At 34.7% G+C, this 23,435-nt stretch overlaps 1 protein-coding gene across 1 annotated transcript in view; it reads right to left on the bottom strand.

The window, feature by feature from the left end:
- The window catches only part of ADCY2 (adenylate cyclase 2), a 553,319-nt gene that overhangs the window by 13,710 nt on the left and 516,174 nt on the right, over nt 1-23,435 (bottom strand). Inside the window, exons 20-22 of the mRNA XM_074199408.1 lie at nt 22,417-22,575; nt 10,149-10,295; nt 7,408-7,515 (exon numbers count right to left, since the gene is read on the bottom strand). Coding sequence (XP_074055509.1) covers nt 7,408-7,515; nt 10,149-10,295; nt 22,417-22,575 — 414 coding nt within the window. The remainder of the gene's footprint in view (nt 1-7,407; nt 7,516-10,148; nt 10,296-22,416; nt 22,576-23,435) is intronic.

The following is a 23,435-nucleotide window of genomic DNA, read 5'->3' as shown; positions in this document are numbered from 1 at the left end:
TAGTGATTTGATCTCATCTGTCTAAAAGTGAAAAAATCTCTAAGCAGAAGGCTTGTAAAGAAATAAGTGACTATGATTGATTGATAGGTATGATTCTCAATACAAGACTTGTTTCTTCAGCAAAATGGATAGGAAGTATAGCTATATCAGATGCAGAGAATGCAACTTTGAGTTAAGTAGAGATGTTTCATTCAAAAATACTAGTTTGAAAAAATGCCCTTATTTTTGATTCTTAAAATGTGATGCCCTTCAAATCCATAGTGCACCTCTTTTCTTATGGTTAAAAATATAACACCAAATACACACACACACACACACACACACACACACACACACACACACATCCCCCTTTTCTTTCTTGTGCTCAGAGATGAACTTAAGAGTTTACTTGCCATAATTTTCTTGCTTCAAATGGGAACAAGCCTTTAAAATTAAATGATGTGGCATAGTAGATATAGCAGAAGCCTCAAAGATAGGAAGTCTTTTTTTCCAAGTCTCATCTCTGAATTCTAGCTGTGAGACTCTAGACAAATTGACTATTCTCCCCGTGCTCTAGGCCACACTCAAAAGAGATTTGCAGAAAAGGTATAAGTAGGCATTGATCAGGGAAAAGGAAGGGAAGGAAATAAATATTTAAGCACCTTCTATGTGCCAAACTGTTAAGAACTTGATAGAATCATCATCTCCTTTGACCTTCACAACAACTTTGGGAACTAGGTACATTCTAAGGAAACTGAGATAAACTAGAGGTTAAATTACTTGCCCAGGGTCACCCAGCTAGTCAGTATCTGAGGTCAGATTTGCACTTCTGATTTCTGGGAGGGTGTTTTTTCTTTCTTTTTCTTCTACAATGAAACTACAAGTCCAGTCTCTTATGAATCTTTATGTATTTAACATTTTTTCAGTACATTAAAAGTATATTTAAAAAGTACATAAAAAAACTTTGTGGGATACTTAATAAATGTTTATTGATTGACTGATAGTTAAGACTTATGGGTCATCTTTATTTTTCTTGATTTAAAGTAGGTGAAGCAGGTAAAAATATTTTCAAAAGATGAAAAAATTTATTGAGCAATGAAAAAAAATAAAGTCTTGAGTTTAAATCCTATGTGTGATATTTACTAAGTTCCTGGACAAGTGACTTACCTTCTCATAGTTTTCTCATTGGTAAAATAAGAATAATAATTGTGGGGCAGCTATTTTAGTGCAATGGAGTCAGGAGGACCTGAGTTCAAATGTGACCTCAGACAATTGCCTGTGTGACCCTGTCACTCAACTCCATTGCCTTAAATAAATAAAATCAAAAAAAGAATAATAATTGCACCTAGCTCTCTGAGTTTTGATGAAGATCAAAGTGCTTTGCAAACTGAAGTACTATATAAATGTTATCTGTTATCTAAGTGAGGAAAAGCTTGGACTCTGGGACCTGGAAAAAAAGCTTCCATTACTCAGAGAAGAAACAGGACAGCACTTATAGCCCTCTGAAATTAGAATACTGCTGAAAAAAAGAATTTTTCTACTTTTAATGAATTTCTAAAAAAATGAAAAGTTGTTTTCAACTAAAAATTTGTTGGGAGCATTCTTACACATGGAGAGCTTGTCTATTATAGACACTAATGTTGCTAAGCTTGTGACTTAAAGGGAAAATATTTCATGAAGGTATGTGCAACTAGAGGTAAAACTATTTGTTCTTTAACTAGAAACACAAGCTGTTAAGCCAACAAACAAAAGGCTGTGTAACAAAGATACTTTGCAGAAAAATTATAGCTAAGTCACCGTTAGGAAGAACAATTTCATTACAGGTAAAAAATAAAACACAACAAAACATTTCCTTTTTGACATACAAATGATCCCTGACTCACAGAACCTGAGATCAGGAAAGAATCTCAGAGGGCATAATGCTAATTGTAACTCCTGTCTAAAAAAAAATCTTTAATATTCTGTTTCTTCTCAAAGATTTCTCATCTTCCCATTTTTTATGACTTTCAATTGAAACTGAAGGTTTCAGAGACTTTATAATTAACAGCAATAGAAAAAGTAGTAAGCTGAGCAAATAGTGTAACATTGTAACAAAGTACTTCCATAATCTCATTTTATCTTCACCACAATCCTCTAAGGTGGGTAGGGTGGGTATTCTCAATTTTTTATGAGCATAAAAGTCAGAAAAGTTAAAGGATAAAGGGAGAATGTGACTTAATTCCAAAAATAAGAATTCAATGGTTTGACAATCCAATTTCTGACTAAGGAAGAAGATAATTCATTTCAATGATTTGTAATGACCTTATATTCCTTTTTCACCTTTGCCCCAATATTCAATTAGTCACCAAAGACATTTAATTGTTGCTTTTACAAAGTCTTTCTCATTTATCCCTTCCTTTGCATACCTATTGACTTCAATTTAGTTCAGACCCTGGTTACCTCGAATGAAGGTTAATACTGTAACTTAAATGTTTATCACCAAATTACTGTCCTTCCAGTGCAAGTTTGATTCTGTCCCTCCTCTAATCAGTTCAGTGATTCCCCTCTGTCAACTCTTTCTTTGTTAGAAAACAAACAAACAAACAAAGAAACAGTAGATCTGGAGTGTCAGGCCTTGAAGCTGTAGTTTGATACTTTCTACCTCTGTGACCTTGGGATAGCCATGTTCCTTTTCTGGAGGTCACCTGTAAAAGCAACTAAATCTATGAAATTTCTAACTTTAAAATCTGTCACTCAAAGTGTTCTACAGCACATCTCTTGATTTCACATCCATCTCTTTTTACTTAGCTCCTTATAACAAATCCCATTTTATCAAGTCACTGGGTGTGCCAACATCCAAGAGAAAGATAGCCTCTGCTTTGCAGAGGTCTTTAGCATTGCTGATAAGGCATTCTTTTTAATGGAATGTACATCCAGCTTCTCTGCTCCATCCTGATTTGTCCTTCCTCCCCCCTCCCCTTTCCATTCCAGAGTTGCCCCTTCCCTTCCATTCTTTGATTGGACAAGTCGGAAGTAGCTTTTTAGATCCCAGTTTTTGTTAGTCAAATTGTATAATAACTCCAGTTTAAGATTTCTTTTTGGGGGGTTTGGTTCTCTAGCCAGGCTTGCATAGTCATGGAAATTAGAGAAACATTAATAAATTTGTGATAAATAAACAAACAAACAAATAAATAAATAAATCCTGATTTCTGTTTTTTCTCTTTCTTAAGGTTATACTCTGGAAATTAACGTTTGCCCCTTATTTGGACAAACTCAGAAGGTTAATACATATCGAATTCAATTATAATTTTTAAGGGCAAACTCCTTGAGGTCCTCAGGTTTCTGATAGTATAGGCAGAAAAACCAGGAAAATTCTTAGGAAATGTCACTCAAAAGCATAGAAGAGTAAGAAAGCATGGGGCATGTTTGTAACTGTGAGCAATTTGGTTGGAACCAATTATGGGAAGGGAAATAAAGAGATGATGCTGAAAAGGTAAATTTATAGAGCCCTTGCATGACTCATCCATCCTCCATCTAAATGAACTAAAGTCCTACTCATACTTCAATGTCCTACTCAAATGTCATATCTTCTTGCCTTATATTTTCTTTAGTCATTCCAATTAAATATGACATTTCCTATTTTCTATATATTCCTGTAGAACTTAATGTCCTTCATATGGAGTCTAATAATGATGATGGCAAGAATAAGAGTATTGTAAGTAAAATACTATACTTATAAATATTTCAACTTGAACCTTATCACTCTGTGAGGGAGATAATGAAACTATTAAGACTCCCAATTGAATGATTAAAGGAAATTGAAAAAGAATTTAATGAACTGTTCGTGATCTTATACTTGGTATTATTGCCAGGAGTCAAAAATCAAAGTACAGGTCTCCTTCCAAAAGACTTTTATCACAGGTAAGTGCATATGTGTCAATGTATTAGGAACTTGTGATTTCTAATGGCTATTTTGCATATTCCTTTACTGATTCATCACCATCATCATCATAATCATATGTGACCTATATCAATTACTTGAATGCTCGTAAAGGTCTTCTCAGCTTATTTGAAGCTCAGAGCAATAGCATGAATTAGGTATTATAATTACTGTAATCCTCAGATTACAAATGAGGAACCTAAAGGATTAAATGACTTTCCCATGCTCACCTACTTGGATATGCCAGAAGAAGGGTTTTAATCCAAGTTCTTTTGATTCTGCCTAGAGTATGAGGTTAGTCTTTTTGTCATGGATCCCTTTAATGTTGAAGCCTTTGGGGCTCTTCTAGAATAGCATTTTTCCTTTTCTTTTTAGAAAATGCATAATTGAAGAAAATTCGGCCAAATGTTAGGAAAAATAAAGACGTGTGTGTGTGTGTGTGTGTGTGTGTGTGTGTGTGTGTGTGCATGTATGTGTCTTGAAATTTAAGAATCCTTGTCTTAGCAATAGTAATGATTGGCTTAATATTAATTTTTTTTGGGGGGGAGTGGAAGTTAGAGTTTTCCCCCAGATATTTACATCCTTTTTTATTATGTACATTACTTTTAATTAATTTTTCACCTTTTTTTTTTTAGGTTTTTGCTAGGCAATGGGGTTAAGTGGCTTGCCCAAGGCCACACAGCTAGGTAATTACTAAGTGTTTGAGGCCAGATTTGAACCCAGGTACTCCTGACTCCAAGGCCGATTCTCTATCCACTGCACCACCTAGCTGCCCCTAATTTTTCACCTTTTCCTACTTTGATTTATGTCTTTGACTAGGATCTAAAGTTTTGAATGTACTCTATTCTAAAGAGAAAATAGCAATGTGTAGAAGCACATCTACTTCAATTTTTTTCTGATCTTATTGTAGTGTCTGTAGAGATTCTTTGCTGTTAATTTTTTTATTTCTCTATTGTCCTAGACCCTGAGATTCCAGAGACTATGACTTTCTGATCCTTCCCTAAACCTGGATCATCTTCTTGCTTTTGTTATTGGTAGTGTCTCGCCTTCCCCAACCCCACCCCCTTGTATCCTAGTTAGTGAAGAGGTAATTTCCCACATCAATAGATATTAAACATGTGTCCCTCATCTAATCATGTTTGTTCTAACTTCTTGACTTTTGCTAACATACTGTATTTGACTCATATTTCTCTCCTCCTCCTCCTTGGGAACATAGTATATAGCACTGAAATTTTAACATGAGCAGAATATTATTTACAGCCATAAGGGCAGGGTCTACTATCACAAACTTGGTATCAAATTTAAGAGTAGATGAAGGATCAACCCTAATCCCAAAAGCCTTGCTAATTTCTTCTGAGACTTTAGGGAAGCATGAACATATGGATATAACTAAAGATGTATTTTAAGATAGAGGAGGCAGTTTTGGAACCTCATGTCTAATGACTTCAGACTTCTGATTGAGGCACAAGACCATTAGTCAGTAGTGATACTGGGGAAATTTTGGACTTTGGGGAAAAAGAAAAAAAGTCCAAGGTAGTCCTTATGTGGAGTATTCTAAAGGATTAATAAAAATGGAACAAACAGATTTGAAAGCATTAGTGAAGATTTAGGGAAATAGAACAGAAAAGCAATGATTAATTAACTGATGTTTACTCTTTACTAAAAGCTGTGCTAAGCACTAGCAATACAAATAGAAAAGCAAGGCAATCCCTCTGTTACGGAGTTCACATTTGACTTGAGAGGCAACACATATAGGAGGGTTCATGTTCAGGACACATGAAAAGACTTGGGGTTATAGAGGAAAATTATGATAAGACCTGGTAGACAGTTAATAAAATATTGGTGTGTGACCAATGACTATTGAAAAGGGAAGGGGTGAATCCAAGAGTTGAAGCATAAGAGGGCTTTGGATTAACACATGGAAAAGTAGGGATGGGAAGGTTGGGAATTGCTACAGGATGGGAGGTCAGCAATGGGAACTTATGTGAGGAGAATGAGTTCCCTGATATTAATCACTGATACTACTGGCATTTTGTGTATCACTGGCATTTTGGTAATGAGCCAGCTGAGGCAGATTGAAAAAGATCCTTGAATCTCTGAAGGGGCTATTCCTGCTGGGTCTTCAACTGATATTGGCATTTGGGTAAGAGGTAAGCTGTGGTAATAAGGGAGAGAAAAGTCTTAGGAATTGAGATATGACTTTATAGTTAGATTTGAATTTATATTTGGTAGCATGACAGGGTAGATAACCCTTCTAATTAATGTTTAGTGGAAAGAAAGTATAAAGTTTGAGTGCAGATATGCATAGAGCATGGACTGCTTATGCTGGTAAACAGTAACATGAGTTCTTTAACAAATGAGTATAAATATCATAGTGGTTATGCCAGATTGGAGATCAGCAGAATAGATATTGTGAAAGGACCAGGATAAAGAATATTATTGTTGAAGGCAAGTATTAAATGGTTGATTTTAAATACTAGGTTGGATTGAAGGTCAAGTGAAACCAGAAGGGGATCAATATATTGAGTAAAGTAAAATGGGTTAGGAGAATAGAGTTCATTGTGGTGACAGTTGCCAGGTAAAGGGGAAGTGTTTGTAGAGAGGGAGCTGGAAGTTCAAAATTTGAAGAAAAGAGCAGAAATGCTTGATAATATAGTCAGTCCAGGGAATGACCATACCAACTGTCCACCCAAGTACAATGGAAATAAAGATCACCTGAGATGCATGAGGGAAAGTTAGCTCAGAATGTCAAAGGGATATATGTTGAAGTTTCCAATGATCTCAAATGGGGTGAAGGGAAAAACATGAGACACATATTGAAAGTCAACTAGAAAGACAAGAGAGACAATTAATTTGGTAGGCATGATGAGCATCAGTTTTCAGCTCTAAATTTTAAATGATATCCAGTGGTAACCAGGGTCTAGCAGGCAATTACAAATGTGGAATGAACTAGAGAGAGAGATTAGATGTGAAGATGCAGATCTGAAAATCATCTGTATAGAAGTGATAGTGGAAACTTTGCTAGTGAGTGATGAAATTCAAGAAAAGTATAAAGGCAAGAGGAGAAAGAGGAAAAATCAATGGATAATCATTTATTAAACATCTATAGTGGGTTGTACACTACTAGTTAAAAAGTTATAAAGACAATAGTGAAACAATTTCTGTATGTATCTCAGTGTATGTAAAATATATAAAATGCATTTGGGAAGAAGGTCCTAGTAAGCTGAGGGATCAGAAAAGTCTTCATGGAAGGTAGTTTTTTCCCCTTATCTTTTATGTTCTGGAACTCTTGAAGAGTGACAAATTGTCCATGAGAAGAAGCGAGAACAGTCATATCAACCTGGACTATTTCCAACTTCATATGAGAGTCAGTGGTGTAAATACAACCTTAGGTATCATATTCCTGCATTATTAAGGTTTGTTTTGATAAGTTTTAATTGTCTGAATGAACATAAAGGGCACACATACAATCACTTTTGTCCATTGAGGTGTTTATAGTTGTACTGTACCTGTGTGTGTTCTTGGCTAGGGGTGGCACTCAGTCCTGTGGCTGCCATATAAGTGCTTCCAATGGTCTTGATCTTTTCAACTCCACTAAATTTTGGTTTGGACAGCAACTATGAAGAAATAAATTATTCAATTATTCAGACTTGTATTCATCCAAGTTTCAATGTATTAGACACAGTCTAAATATGTAGTTCATGGCAATGTGCACTTCTTTTTGACTGCTTTTGTTTACCTTAAGTCTTTTACCTTAGAAAGAGACAATAATAATTTTTTTTTGTTTTTGCAAGGCAAATGGGGTTAAGTAGTTTGCCCAAGGCCACACAGCTAGGTAATTATTAAGTGTCTGAGGCCAGATTTGAACTCAGGTACTCCTGACTCCAGGGCAGGTGCTGTATCCACTGTGCCACCTAGCCACCCCGACAATAGTAATTTAATAGATTACATTTCATGAGGAGTGGGTTCTTGGAGAGAAGTAGAATAGTTATTTTCAAAATGACACAAAATATATTTCAGTTTGGTAGTCTTGGAATCAAGATAAATATTGAAGCTAGTTAATTGTGGTTCCAAGTAACTTTAATGACTAGATTTGAAATCCCATAACTGACTTTTTAAAAATATGTTTTGTATAAATAAAGTTTATATGCCACAATTAATCATTATGTATGTAATCAGAATTTTGCTGTAGTCTATTCATTTCAGTCATGTCTGATTCTTCATGACCCCATTTAGGGTTTTCCTGACAGAGATATTGAAGTAGTTTGCCATTTCCTTTTCTAGCTTTTTTTTATAGATGAGGAACTGAGGCAAACAGGTAAGTGACTTGCCCAGGATCACACAACTACTAAGTGACTGATGCCATATTTGAACTCTTGTGGATGAGTCTTCCTGATTTATGGTTCAAAAATCTATCCTGATATCAAAATAATGTAATTCAGAGTGGTTGAAGTAAGAACATAGTTTAAGGAAGAGGATAATAAACAGAAATAGAAAAGAAAATGAAAGTATGAGGATGGTGAGGAAGAGGAAAAAAGTTTGGCAGGAATATGAAATGATTTACTAGAATATATCCCCTTTTCCAAACCCTTTATCCTACATTCATTATCCTCACTGTGAAACCTTGGAAATGAGTGTTAAGCTCTTAATAGAATAACTGGAGACATAATTAAAATATAATTTATATTCTATAGAGGAAATATTTACTTTTATATTGTAAAATTAAATCTGCTCATATTCTAGAGAGATTATATATCCCTACATATAAATAAATCTACATTTCTCTCTGTATAACTTTTTATATAGAAGAGTGGAAAGGATATTGGATTTGGAGTCATAGGACTAAGATTTGGATCCTAGCTCTCACTTATTAGCTGTCTAATGTTGGAAAATTCATTTAATGTCTCTTGGCTTTAGCTAGAAGCCACAACGAATAGCTTGTTGGACTTGGAGTCAGAAAGACCTGAGATCATATCCTGCATCTTATAAGTACCATGCTATTCATCTTAAATTTTATGGTATCAGAGTAGAGTTTTAGTCAAGTAAAGAAGAGGACATATACTATTTCATGGTTTCTGACTATATTATGCAGTCCACTTATATTGTTGTGTGTCTAATACAACATTCAATAGATTTTGTTCCCAAAGAAGATAGTATAAAATAGATTGGGGCATGTTACAATAACTGAAATTTTGCAAGGCTAGTTTCCTAATTTTGGAGGAGGTAAAGAAAGTAGATATGTAAGACATCTGGGGAGGAAAAAGGCAGTGATGATCTAGAAAAATTTGCATGATTTAACAGATAATATATGCCAACAAATGTTATATTTTCCCCATTATATATATATATATGTATATATATATATATATATATATATATATATATGATTATAATAGAGCATCAACAATATTCTTGAAATCCAAGAATATAATACTGGTCATTAGAAATTCTACAGTACAGTCCTGTTTTCACATCAAACTTATTGATTTTATTTCATATATAATTCTAATTCCTCATGCTGCAAAAGTCCAAGAGGATATATAGTATCTTATTGTGACCAAAAAGTTTGTTTTCTACATATGGACACAGAAAACACTGTTTGGTCTCATATTCAGGTAAGGTAGTGAATGTTAGCACAAAGCACATGCTATTTTGAATTCTAAATAAAATCTATACTCTTGAAGAAAGGAAGAGTGCATTGTACCTTCTGCAATAAAAGATGAGTTAAGGAGCATAATTTACTTTTATTTTAAACAACAGATGGTAGTCTTGCATATAGGCTTCAAGATGGAATCCAATAAATCACTTAATTCATTTTTTGAATACACATCCTGATCTGAGAATTGCCTAAAGTGAAGAATATGGTTATTATCCTTTTATTTATAAAGCCAGTATCAGAAAATTTTCCTTGAGCTTCAAGACTAGAAATTTCATTGGCATTTAAGAGCATATATAACATTCTTTGTATGAAAGATTTTGATGATAGATCTCAGAAATCCTATTCACTTTAATGATAAACTACATATTTATATCCTGTTGTAGCAAAGTGGGTAAATTTGGATTAGTGGATTATACCAATCATTGCCAATAGGAGACTATAATGCTGGTCATCAGAAATTGTATGGTAGAGCCCTCTTTTCACTCCAAACCTATTTATTTAATTTTAATTTTAATTTCTTATGTTACAAAAGTCTAAGAAGATATCTCCTCATATACACAAAGTTCTTTTTCCATATATATTAGCACTTACATCATCAAAATCTGCAATGATCTCATTCAGGAGTCTGAGACACTCTAAGCCTTCTTTGTTGACATCTGATTCTGTATAAAATTCTTTGAAATCCGGAATAGAGGCAAACATGACACAGACACAGTCATAGGACTGATGATACAAGTCCTATTCAAGAGAAAAAAAAATCATTAAATTAGAAAACGTTCATAGATCACGAAAGTTTTGAATATAAATGTTTTCTTAGACAAACCCATTTGATCAAGTAAGATCATTAGGTTTAAGACAGGACAAGATTTCTTCAAGGAAAAGCAAAGCATATTTTAATCAAATTATCACCTTTTCTTTTTAATTAATTTTTACTGCTTTTTAATGCTAGATTTCTCAATTTTACAAATGAATTTCCTCAGCAATGAAGTAATATTTTTCTGTATTGCTTTTGACATTGTAAATTTTTGTTTTTAAATAAGTGTTTATAGTCCTTTATCAATAATTCTATAATTACTTATAATTATAATATTTTATTTATAATTTATATTTATAAAGAATCCTTTATAGATATTTTCTTCAAAAGAACTTTCAGAGGTCGAGAAACCAAATAATATGGTTTTAAAGAGTCACTAGGTGGCATAGTAGAGTGCTAAGCTTGGAATTCTGAAGATTTGAGTTAAAATCGTGCTTCAAAGTCTTACTGTGTCTGTGACACTGAGCAAGTCATTTACCCTCTTTCTGTCTCAGTTTTCTAATCTGTAAAATGGGGATAACAATGACACTTACCTTAGAGTTGTTGTGAAGATCAAATGGGATAACATTTCCAAGCCTTAAAATGTGATATAAATGCTTATTATCATTATAATAAATATCTAAGATCATATAGCTCATAAATAGTAGTCAAGACTTGAACCCTGGAATTTGGATTCCACTTAAATTTAAATCCCAAAGAGCATCTTGAAAAACCAAAGTTCTCCAAACACACAAACCGGATTCTTTACTTCTTTTGCTATATCGACTTACCCTCTAGCATGACCACTTCAATACTTGTGTTTTCTGATAAAGCCATTGAACTCTGATTACTAATCTGTAAAATGGGGGCAATACTATTTTTTTCCATCTACCTCAACGAGTTGCTGTGAGCACTGCATGAGATAATGTCTAGAATGTGGTTTTGTAGATTATTAAACACAAATAAAATTAATGTATTATTATCTGATCTATCTCACTGGACTTGTCTTTACAGATTCAGAATTCTACCTGCACGTCCCTTTGTGTATGTCAGAATCACAGGACTATACTTGTTATTCTCCCCACAAACCTACTCTTTTTGAATGAATTACTTCTGTCAGTAGCATGACCCACCCTCCCAAGTATGAAGTTTTAATATTATCTTACATTTGTCCTCTCAGGTACTTAGTCCTATTGAATCTATTATGCCCATATTCAACTCTTCCTCATAATTTCCACCATAATTACCTAAATCCAGGTGCTCATTACCACATGAGCTTTGCTCATCTGGGATATATAAGGGGAAGGGAAAAGGGAACACACATTTAACCAGGTACTCATCTGATCCTCACATCAACCCTGTGAGGAAGGTTAAATCATCATTTTACAGTTGAGGGAACTGAAGCAAACAGAGGTTAAGAGACTTGCTCAAGGTCATTCAGTGTCTGGGGTTAGATTTGAACTCAGGTCCATAATTTTACTCTGTACTTCCTAGATATCTGTGAAGAAGAGAAAGAAAGTCAAGCAAGCAAATTAGCTTTCACTGTGAGTCTACATGATGGTAATATGGAAAGAGTGTAAGGAGAAGGCAGGGAGGGCTCTAAATGCTTTCAGTTGACATGACTGTGTCAAGCTTGGGTTCCTTTATTTTCTTCCCCAGGTATGTTAGTGTGCTTTGTAGGTGTGCTTGGTCTTATAGGAAGGTAGTCAGGAGAGCAGGTGGTGTGTGTTCTGTGTATTTCCACTTCAGGTGTTTTCTATGTTTGTGGAAGAACTGATGCAGTGTTCTGGGGTTTGAACATAGCATTGTAAGCTCCATTTAGGAGTCATCTGGGCTGATTCTGCATCTTCAGGTTCAGACAATAGCAGATAATAGTACCATTTGAGGCTATGTTGGCCAAATAATATCATATAGTAATTTTAAGTGTGTGTGTGTGTGTGTGTGTGTGTTGACAGGGTAGGGGAAAGGAACTGCTAAAAACAAGAGAGGCTTGGTCCACATTTCTTACAAGTTCTCTGTAGTCTATCAGAAATTCCTTGTTGAGTTTGAAGCTTTCCTAAAAATTCTAGAAGATTCCAAAAATTTCTGATATTGATTTGATTTTAAAAGGAACACATTATTATTCTGCCTATAGTTGAGAATAGATCATCAAGGCCTGCTCTTCTATCTCAGGAAGATCAGGATGGGGAAAGGAAGTGAATGATCATTAAAAAGATTTAGGACAAAGCATCTGGGTCTCTTGGACAAAACTGGAAAATTATTTTGTGTGCTATTATCCATTAGAAGTTTTAAATCTCCACTCACTCTTACATACAAGGCTTGTTTTGTCACAAAAATTGATTCTTGTGAATCATAAAGAATAAAAATTTATGGAATTATTGTTTTCAAAAACTGTTGAAACTCCAACTCCTTAATATTTCACAGTAGGAGGCTTCCTACTTTATCTATCCCTTCCAACCTTGCCCCTGTTTCTCTAGACTCACTGGGTAGGAATTAGCGGTATTTCAAGATCAGTGTTTACACACTTATGTAGAATGTCAATTCTAGAAGAGATCTTGAGGATTCTCTTGTCCAACTTTTTCTTTTTATAGATGAAAATAACCATACCTGTCATCTATCTTTCAGGAGTGTTATGATGAAATCAGGTAATAAATCTTAAAGTATTAACCTTAAATTATTATTATTATTGTTGTTGTTGTTGTCGTACTTGACCATCATTATAGAGTTAATTCATAGTTGAACTTTAACTGGATTCCACCAGGTCTTTTGATTCCAAGGCCAGTGACGTTCCAATTTATCATGCTCTGTGACTTTAGATATCCTATTCTGTCAGTCCTCAAATGTGACAAAATGTAATTATTGGTCTTTGTGCCCAATGATTCTATAACTTTCCAGAGCACTTTGGGTGGGTGCTCTGTAGGATTACTACTTGAGGGTCTTAAAGGATCACTTTCCCTACCTAATTTATTACTTAGTCGTAATTTGGATACAGAGGAGAATTTGATTCATTTAGAAATGAAAGGCAGAATCACTTGAGCCAGAACTGATATTTGGAGTTAACTTAGCATTTATATACTGAGAGTCCAGAAGAACAATTTACAAGTTTGAGTGATGACACCATTGAATAATCAATTTAAGGAGCTTTTAGAATGATTAAGGGTGGTACTGTTTGCTTGCAAAGTATATTACATTAATGTCTTTGGTGACACCTGCCACCAATTTTGATCATACTTCAGCTGGTATGGAATTAAGTAGCCTGGCCTAGTAGAGTCATATTTAAGCAATACCACCCAGGACTTTGGCGGGGAATACAGATTTGACTACAAAATAAAGTCTTTTCAAAATCATCCCAGTGGCTCTTTACAAATGTTTCTGACACAACAAACTAGTCTGGAAACTCCACATGATGCAAATAGAACAACTCTTGTTGTAACAAATGTTTTCTGGCTCCTGAACCTACTGATAGCAGGAAACAGTTGAGGATGAAGAGAGAAGGTGTTTTGATGCAGAACCAGATAATTCTAGTGGAAATTGTTTTATATATGTTTTGAAAAAAGCTTTCAATTAAGCTGCACTTTAGAGAATAAATGCTTAAGTAACATCCCTTAACTGTCAATATTGTTGCTGACATCACTTTTTATTTAAAAGTATTTAGTTAATGGGAATTATGACTGGTATTTTCAAAGAAATCAATTTCCTTTCCAAAGGAAAATTTATATTTCTTATATCAATATAGATTATGAGTGTTAATATTGAATTAGAGAAGTCTCTATTCAAGGATAGAAGGACATATACTTGTTGGAATTTTCTCATTGTCACTGGAAATCTTGGAATAATGAAATTTTGAAACAGTCCCTACCTGACTTTACTGAATCAGAAGGACAATGTATACACTAATTACAGCATTGTATAATGATAAACTATAATAGACTTAGCTCTTTTAAGTAATGCAATGATCCAAGAAAAGTCCTAAAGACTCAAGATGGATAAAGAACTATGGAGTGAAAGGAGATTGAAGCATATAATTTTTATTTTCCTTTCTCATGATTTTCCCCTTTTATTTTGATTCTTCTTTCACAACATGACTAATGTGAAAATATGTTGAATATGATTTCTTGCCATCTTGGGGAACGAGAAGTGGAAGAAGGGAAGGAGAAAATTTGCAACTCAAAAATCATAAAAATGAATGATTATATATATTATATTATATCTATCTACTATCTATCTATATCTATCTATCTATCTATCTATCTATCTATCTATCTATCTATCTATCTATCTATGAAGTTAACTTATATTAGAAGTAGCCAAGACGACAGTGTGAAGGCATCATTTCCCAAAAACTCTTTACCTCCAAAATTCCAAAAAGCCAACAAATTATGACTCTAGCCAAAATTTAGAGGGGCAGAACCCAAAGAAAGGCTGAGTGATACATTTTTCCAGTCTAAGATAACTTAGAAGTTCTGTGGGAAAGGTGTGTTTCACCGAGACCCGGGGTTGGAAAAAAGCTGTGGCCACAGTGCAGCCCAGCCCAGCCCAGCCCATCCCATCCCACCCCAGGAATCACCACCTACAGCTTGAAGGGGCTGTGAGAGAACTCTTCTATACCAGAATGAGTGTGGAGTGAGAACACTGATCGCAGAACCTGCAGTGAGAATGGGGAGGAAACCAGCCTGCACCTTCATAGCACAGCCCACTGATGGTAAGGGAGTCAGGGAAGATGGCAGAAAGCTCTCTGCTATCACTGAGGCAGGACTATGATGTTTGCACTCAGATCCAGGTTGCAGTTTGGCCTTCTATACTAAGATAGCAGGGATCCTTCTCACAGTTCCAGGGCAGGGCAGAGTGCCTGTGGTCAGCTACATATCAAAGCACAGGCAAGAGAGCATATGGCCTTGGAGGAATAAAGGTCCCAGTGGGGTATACCAAAAAAAAACAACCCCAAAGCAGATGTCCCAATAATACTCAAAAGCTCAGGAAGCACCCCCAAACCAGGCATAGGCTGGTGAAATGAGTAAACAGAGAAAAAAGAGGAACACCATTGAGAAATACATTGTCTGTGATCCCAAGAAGAATTAAAATATTCAATCTGAAGATGAGGAAGTACAAGTTCCTGCATCTAAAGACTCCATGAAAAATGGAAGTTGGGCTCAGGCAGTGTGACAGAGCTCAAAAAAGATTTTGAAAATCAAGTAAGGGAGATGGAAGAAAAATTGGGAAAAGAAATGAGAGGGATGCAGGAAAAACAAAGAAGAAGTCAGCCCCTTAGTCAAGGAAATACAAAAAAATGCTGAAGAAAATAACCAGAATAAGCCAAATGGATAAAACAGTTCAAAAAGTTATTGAGGAGAAGACTGCTTTAAAAAGAAAATTGGCCAGAAGGAAAAGGAGACAAGGAAACTCTCTGAGGAAAAGCTCTCTCTACTTCCTTCAGATGTAGAATGGAGCTAAAGGAAGCTGATGATTTTACAAGGAGTGAAGACATAATACTTCAACACCAAAAGAATGAAAAATTAGAAGAAAATGTGAAACATCTCATTGTAAAAACAACTGATCTGGAAAACAGATTCAGGAAAGATAATTTAAAAATTATTGTGATACCTGTAAGTCATGATCAGGAGGAAAAGAGACTTGCCCTCATTTATTTATTTATTTATTTGTTTGTTTATTCATCTATTTATTCATTCATTCATTCATTCATTTATTTATTTTTAGGGTTTTTTTGCAAGGCAATAAGGTTAAGTGTCTTGCCCAAGTCCACACAGCTAGGTAATTATTAAGTCTGAGGCCGGATTTGAACTCAGGTACTCCTGACTCCAGGTCCAGTGCTCTATCTACTGCACTACCTAGCCACCTCATTGACCTTATTTTTTAAAGAAATCCTACAGGAAAATTGCCTTGACATCTTAGAAGCAGAGGGCAAAATAGAAATTGGGAGAATCCACCATTCTCCCCTGGAAAGAGATCCAAAATACCCCCAACAACCCCCAGGAATATTATAGCCAAGTTCCAGAACTCCTAAGTCAGGGAGGAAATACTACAAGCAGCCAGAAGGACACAATTCAAGTATCATGGAGCTGCAGTCAGGATCACACAGGACTTAGCAGTAACTACATTAAGAGCTTGTAGGGCTTGGAATATAATATTCTGGAAGGCAAAAGAGCTTGGAATGCAACCAAGAATCAACCACCCAGCAAAACTGAACATCTTCTTCCAGGGGAAAAAAGGTGGACCTTCAATGAACCAGGGGAATTTCAAATGTTCCTTTTGAACCAACGAGAGCTGAACAGAAAGTTTGACCTTCAAATACAGGATTCAGGTGAAGCATAGAGAATGGAGGAGAAGGGTAAAATATGAGGGACTTGCAACAGTGCAAAAATATGGAAGTAACTTTTATGATGGACTTATAAAAAATGTGATCTACCAGAGACAGAGCTGATGGTATCAGAACACAGACTAAAACACATTTTTTTTCTTTTTCTTTACTTTACTTCTCATGATGGTCTATATTTTTTTGGGGGAGGAGGTATTATGTTTACTCTTAAACAAGAATATTTTAGTAATGTATAAAAAATATCACTTGTACAAAAATGTTCATAGTAACTCTGTTTATGGTGGCAAATAATTGGAAATTAATGTAAATGTCCTTCAATTGGGGATTGGCTTAACAAATTCTGGTATATGTATGGGATAGATCACTATTGTTCTATTAGAAGCCATTGGAATTCAGGGAAAGCCAGAAAGATTTGCATAGAATGATGCTGAGTGAGATGAGCAGAACCAGAGGAACACTGTGCACCTTGGTAGCAACATAGGGGTGATGACCAAACTGGTTGGACTTGCCCAATCTATTAGTGCAACAATCAGGCACAATATTTTATTTTTCTTTCTTAAGGATATGATTTCTCTCTCATCATATTCAACTTAGATCAGTGTATACCATGTAAATAATGTAAAGACTAGTAGATTGCCTTTTGTGAGGGGTGGGGGGCAGGGAAGCAAAATTAGGGGAAAAATTGTGAAAATTCAAAATAAAAATAAAAATTAAAAAATATAAGTTGAAAATTACTTTCCTCTTTAAAAAATCTCTATTTTTATTGGGGAGATAATCAGTTTTTCACTCATTTTTCACTCATGTCTCATTTTAACCCCATTTGGGGTTTACTTGGCAAAGATACTGGAGTTGTTTCCCTTTTTTTGAAGATGAGATACTGAGACAAATAGGGTTAAGTGACTTATTCAGGGTCATACAGTTAGTAAGTGCTAGGGACTGGATCTGAGATCAGGAGGATGAGACTCCCTGACTCCAGGCCTGTCACTGTGCAACTTACCCACCCTTACAATGTGAAGTAATTTTAAGCTAGTTTTAAATTAACTTTTCTCTGTTTAGGCATAGGATATTTTATATCTCACTTCAGAAACTGTGCATCATTGAAGTACACTAATGAGGCAAATTGAATGAAAAATACCATAGCATGATATCAAGTCTTCTTCAGCTATTTTTGGTTAGGCCTGCTTGCACATTGATTAGCTCAAGCAGTACAGTGTCAGTTCTGAGAATTATGCTTAAGAGTTCATTCAAAATGGATTAGATAGAGTGTTCTATAGTCATATTTGCAATGGGTTTTGGAAGAATAATTCTATATTAATGCTGTTTCCCTTAAGATGGATACTGGTGGTCTAAGAAACAAAGACTAGAAAAAAATCATTATAAAATGATATATTGTTGATTTAATATCCTAGTCTACTATTCAGTGCTGTCTATTCCCAATACCTGATCTCAAGCAGTGCCTTTAATTAAACAGTGAAATTCATGATGTAATTATACCATTGTACTTTTCACTAAAGCCAACTTCTCTTGAGATCAATCCATAAACATTTATTAAGTGACTAAAAATTCTCAACCTCTGTGCTAGACTGGGAAGAAAAAGAGAGAAATAGAATAGTTTTTGCCCCTAAGGAGCTTATTCTATTAGGAAATGGTAAATATATGCAAAGTAATTTTTTAAAAATTTATATTCATTCATTCATTTATTTATTTATTTTAATTAAAGACTTTATTTGAGTTTTACAATTTTCCCCCCAAACTTACTCCACCCCCAAGGAAAGCAATCTGTCAGTCTTTACTTTATGCAAAGTAATTGTAATGTAATTTGGTAGAGAAAAGCACTGGCTACTATGGAGATCAGGAAAGGTTTCAGGTATAATACAATACATGAGCTAAATTTTGAATGAAACAAGATTCTAAGAGAGAAGTAAGAAAAGAGTGATTTCAAGTCTTTGGGGACAAGAGTTGGTGTTTTATGTGTGAGAACTTCAAGGTCATTTTGACTGGATTATAGGGTCAAACACAGGCATTATAAAACTTAAAACTACCATTCTCATTCAGCATTTAAAAAATTCTGTTACTGGAGTTACTAATAATCTTTCTGCAATATTACCTCCTAGGTTTATTCAGGAATTTTTTTGGATGCCAGGTGAATTTCAGCAAAATAAAATGATTAAAATGGTTTCCCGTGCTTGAGTTACAGCTGAATTTTTTAGTTGAATATAAAAATTATCAGCAAAGCAATTTCTAAAGATTGCATTTAAAAGTTGGCTTTACAGTTTTATTTGCCATCATTTTCCAGTGCAAATGTTTTAGTCACAGCTACTCTTAAAATTGTTAAGTATTTGTCTTCTGTGTTGGTGAAAAAATCAAACCTCAAAATACTGTATCAAGGACCAATGAATTTTTAAAATATTCCACTGGAAAAGCATAATTAGAATGGATGAGAGATAGTATGATGCAATAATATATATGGAAGGAAAAGCTTCTAAACTCAAAAAGAACTTTTGTTTCTTTTTTCATTCTGGGAGACTACTCTTCCTATTTAGTTACTAGCTTAATTTCATTTGTTTCCCACAAAGAAACATTACAAAGAAGCTGCTCATTTGCTTTTGACTATAGTTTGGGATGAAATTTCTGACCAGGAAAGAAGTACAAAGGAGGCTCCTGAGGTGGTGGGAGTCACTGGCTGAAGATATAAGGAAAGGGTGGGGATGTTCTTAACAAGGAACAGAAAAGTATTTCCTTGAAAAGATGGAAAATCACCCATGGGGAGTTTATTTCTCAAACTTTAACAAAATCTTTAGAAAAAAATTAGCTTTATCAAGGCATCTTGATAACTCAGTGGATATGGCACTGGACTTGCAGTCAGTAAGATCTGAGTCTAAATCTTTTCTCAGACACTGATTAGCTATATGGTCCTGGACAATTCACTCAATCTCTTTCTCTTTCATTCTCAATTTCTATTTTAATATGACTTACAATAGGGTTGTTGTGAGGATCTAATTAAATAGTCTATAGAAATCACTTTACAAACTTTAAAATGCTATAAAATGCTAGCTTATATTATCTTTCAAAGCATCATTCTTCTGCAAAATGAATTAAACCAATAGCACATTCTATAAGAACATATGTACATCCTTGAGTCACTGAGGCTGGCTAGGAAATGTTGGCGATATCATTTTCCCTTATGTTTTACTCTTCTATATATCTGATACCTGATGTATGTGATGAACTTAGAGTTTGACCTTATTATTATTACCATTAAATAGTTCTTGAGATTTCATAGGTATGACCCTTGGATTTTATGTAACATGAAACTGAACACCAAGTAGTGAGGGGAGGGGACAGTAATTTCTTGTTTTACATTTACAGGATGTAAAACTGAAAGGTACCTTAGAGAATATCAAGTGGCAATTTCTCATTTTGTAGAGAGGAAAACTGAGGCCTACAGGAAAGTGTCCTACCTAAAGTCACAAAGGCAGTAATTAGCAGAGGTGGAATTGTGGTCCAAATGCAGTCCTCTGCCCACTACACGACTGCATCTGTTCTCCAAGACCCGATTGGACCTATTATTTCTTTTTAAGGGCAAACCTTCTATTCCTAATAATTTAATGGCAAAATTAGAAACCTGTGATTATTCAAAGGAAATAATTCCCATCTTAAGTAAGTTGGATAACCTTCAACAATTCCTATGGTTTCACTAAGAAAAGACTGAATTTCCTTGACAAGTGGAACACTTTTGGGTTTTTTTGTGTAAATTTGGTACTGAATTATCCAATGTATATATATAATACTTAGCCCACTTTCCTTCTATTAAGGTTCACAAAAAAAGTCTCTGGAAATTTTTGGATTCTTTTAATTCTTTAAAGAAACGCCACTTGAACTACAAAGACTCAAGTTCCTAGGGAAGGGAAATAAATATAGATCTCTCTCTTACTCTGAATATATACATATATGTATATATTTATATACACACACATAGATACATATACACACATATATATATATACAGAGAAAGACAGAGAGACAGAGAGACACACACAAAGAGAGAGAGACAGAGACACACACACAGACAGAGAGTAGAGACAGAGACAGTGAGACACATACAGAGACAGAGACAGACAGACATACAGAGAGAGACAGAGACAGTGAGACACATACAGAGACAGATAGAGAGACAGACAGACATACAGAGAGAGACAGAGAGACAGAGACAGACAGACACAGTAGAGACAGAGAGAGGGAGACAGAAACAGACAGACACACATGCAGAGAGAGAGAGAGAGAGAGAGAGAGAGAGAGAGAGAGAGAGAGAGAGAGAGAGAGAGAGAGAGAGAATACACCTTGGTAGCCCTGATTAGTGGTTAACATGATGTAAGGCACACAACAAACCTTCAAAAATGTATATGGAATAGAATTGCTTCCTTGGCTGTTCAGAGTGACCCATCTTCTTCCTTTCTGTGTCCATCTATGTCCTTCATGTCTTTTATGCCAATTATTTTTACACACAAATACTCTTTAGAAATAAACTGTAAATAACTCATCTAAATATGGTTTAAAATTTTTTTTTTGATTTTTGCAAGGTAATGGGATTAAGTGACTTGCCTAAGGTAACACAGCTAGGTAATTTTTGTCTGAGGTCGAATTTGAACTCAGGTTGTTCTGATTCCAGGGTCAGTGCTCTATCCGCTGCACCATCTAGCTGCCCCCCCATATATATTTTTTACAATAACTTTAGAATCATTTGAAATTTTGATTGGATAAGTGTTATGTTAATTTCCTTTTGTATCTCCAGTACTTTTCACAATACCTGATATAGAATAGATACTTAATAATTGCTTGTTGAAATTATTATGTCGATATGATTAGCATCACCAGGAAAATCTTCATATTATATAGATAGATTTTTGGTTTGTGATCAAAGCAGTAAAAGTTTTATACTAGTTATGATCTAATTGTAGTAGTAGTATTAATAGAAATGAAGTTAGTAAGCTTAATTAGGTGTAGGAAGAAGTAAATATCTTACTTTGTTGGGTTAATCTGAGACATTATTAGACATGGGATGAGATGAAGGAAGGAAAAATTAGGTATATTGCTTGAAGAAATATGAAACACATTGCAGGGATCTTTCAGGCACATGGAAAAACTCAGAGGACAGTGATGAATTATTCTCAAGGGGGTATCTTTAAAGTACAATATGCAACTGAAAACTGAAACATGCAGTCAAACATCTAGATCTTAAGAATTAGCTGGAATGAACATATGGATTTTTTCCCTACATTTATCCAGATGCCTAGAGACATGAAAACAAAAGCATGGCTCTTCTAGTTCCTGATTCAAACTGGAAGGGAACTGAACTGGATAATATTTCAGTGTCTTATCCTAGAATTCAAGCTTTATTTCTTTAGTGTATTAAAGTGTGTAACAAGATTTACTTATGGTGACCATATGTGAAAAGTAATGCAGATAGCACATTTACAGTTGAAGAAGCTGAGATTCAGATAGGGTAGGCAATTTTCTCAAAGTTATACACCAGTAAATGTCAGAGCCAAAATTTGAAACAGTCTCCTGACTCTTAAGTCTTTATTTCTTTCTACATCATGATATGATGGAAATTAAAAACTTGTTACTGTCCAATATTTCTCTCTCCCCTTGGCCCCCATTTCCATTTTCCACAGCAAAGTCTGACCATGACCCCATGCACGACCATTTTTGATTAGCAGAGAGTATCTGACCTCATTCTTCAAGTTTCTGGCCAAGAAGTGTTCGGCCACATGGGCAGGGAGCACATTTTCCAGCAGGACACGATTCAGGTTCTCCATGGTTTCAATTTCCTCACGCTCTTTATTGAACTTGTTCTTCCATAGGAAGTCTAACCTACAGTAATATTCATTCTGTTACAAGAGGACACAGAGGTAAAGTAACAATAGGCATCTTGTCCTGCTAAAGCGAATAGGCTTTAAAGAGATAAAACATAGTATAGTCCACCCTCCCTAAAAAGCTTTCTGTCATGGAAAACTGCCTTCCAATATGGCACTGAGCAAAAGGCTAATTTACTGAAAGATAACAGCTGATATGGAAGTTTAAACACACACACACACACACACACACACATATGTATATGTATATGTAGCATTGCAGTTTTTGGCCGTGATTTACCAATAATATTAAATTTTGGATTGCATTTAAAATTAGAAAAAATACAATCACTTTTCTCCTTCAGTGAACATTATTTAGCTGAATAGACGACACAAAGATGTGGTGTTTTCAGATAGATTTGAATAGTATTGAGAAAGTATAGTTATATTTATATGCAAATTTATTTTGATATATATTCAGTTAAAATAACATTGCATCTAGCAGGAAAAACTCAATAACTGTCCTTTATAATGTAGATATGGAGCAAAGAAAACATTTCCTACATAGTTATTTTTTATTCTTTGACAAGTAAAGTGAATTGTCATTAAAACTAAAGAGGCAGACTCCAGGCAAATTTAAAAGTGCTTCCAATAAAATACATTTAAATAAATCTGTGTAGATGTTTCTTTTCTCACTATAGACTTTTTTCTTCATGATTTATCACATTTGATGCAAATTAATGAAAATAACAATGATTAATTGAGTCTATTTTTGAACAGAACAGCCTAATAGAGAGGGTGCACTTTGGGCACAATAGACATTTATTTGACAAACAGATACAGATGAACATAGAGCAATCTTTTCTGTGTTGACTGAAGATATAAGTGACATCCCA

This window comes from Macrotis lagotis, chromosome X (genome assembly GCF_037893015.1).
Source record: "Macrotis lagotis isolate mMagLag1 chromosome X, bilby.v1.9.chrom.fasta, whole genome shotgun sequence".
In the NCBI taxonomy this organism is placed as follows: domain Eukaryota; kingdom Metazoa; phylum Chordata; class Mammalia; order Peramelemorphia; family Peramelidae; genus Macrotis; species Macrotis lagotis.
The sequence above is the reverse complement of the archived record's forward strand: the minus strand, read 5'-3'. Positions and strand labels throughout refer to the sequence as shown.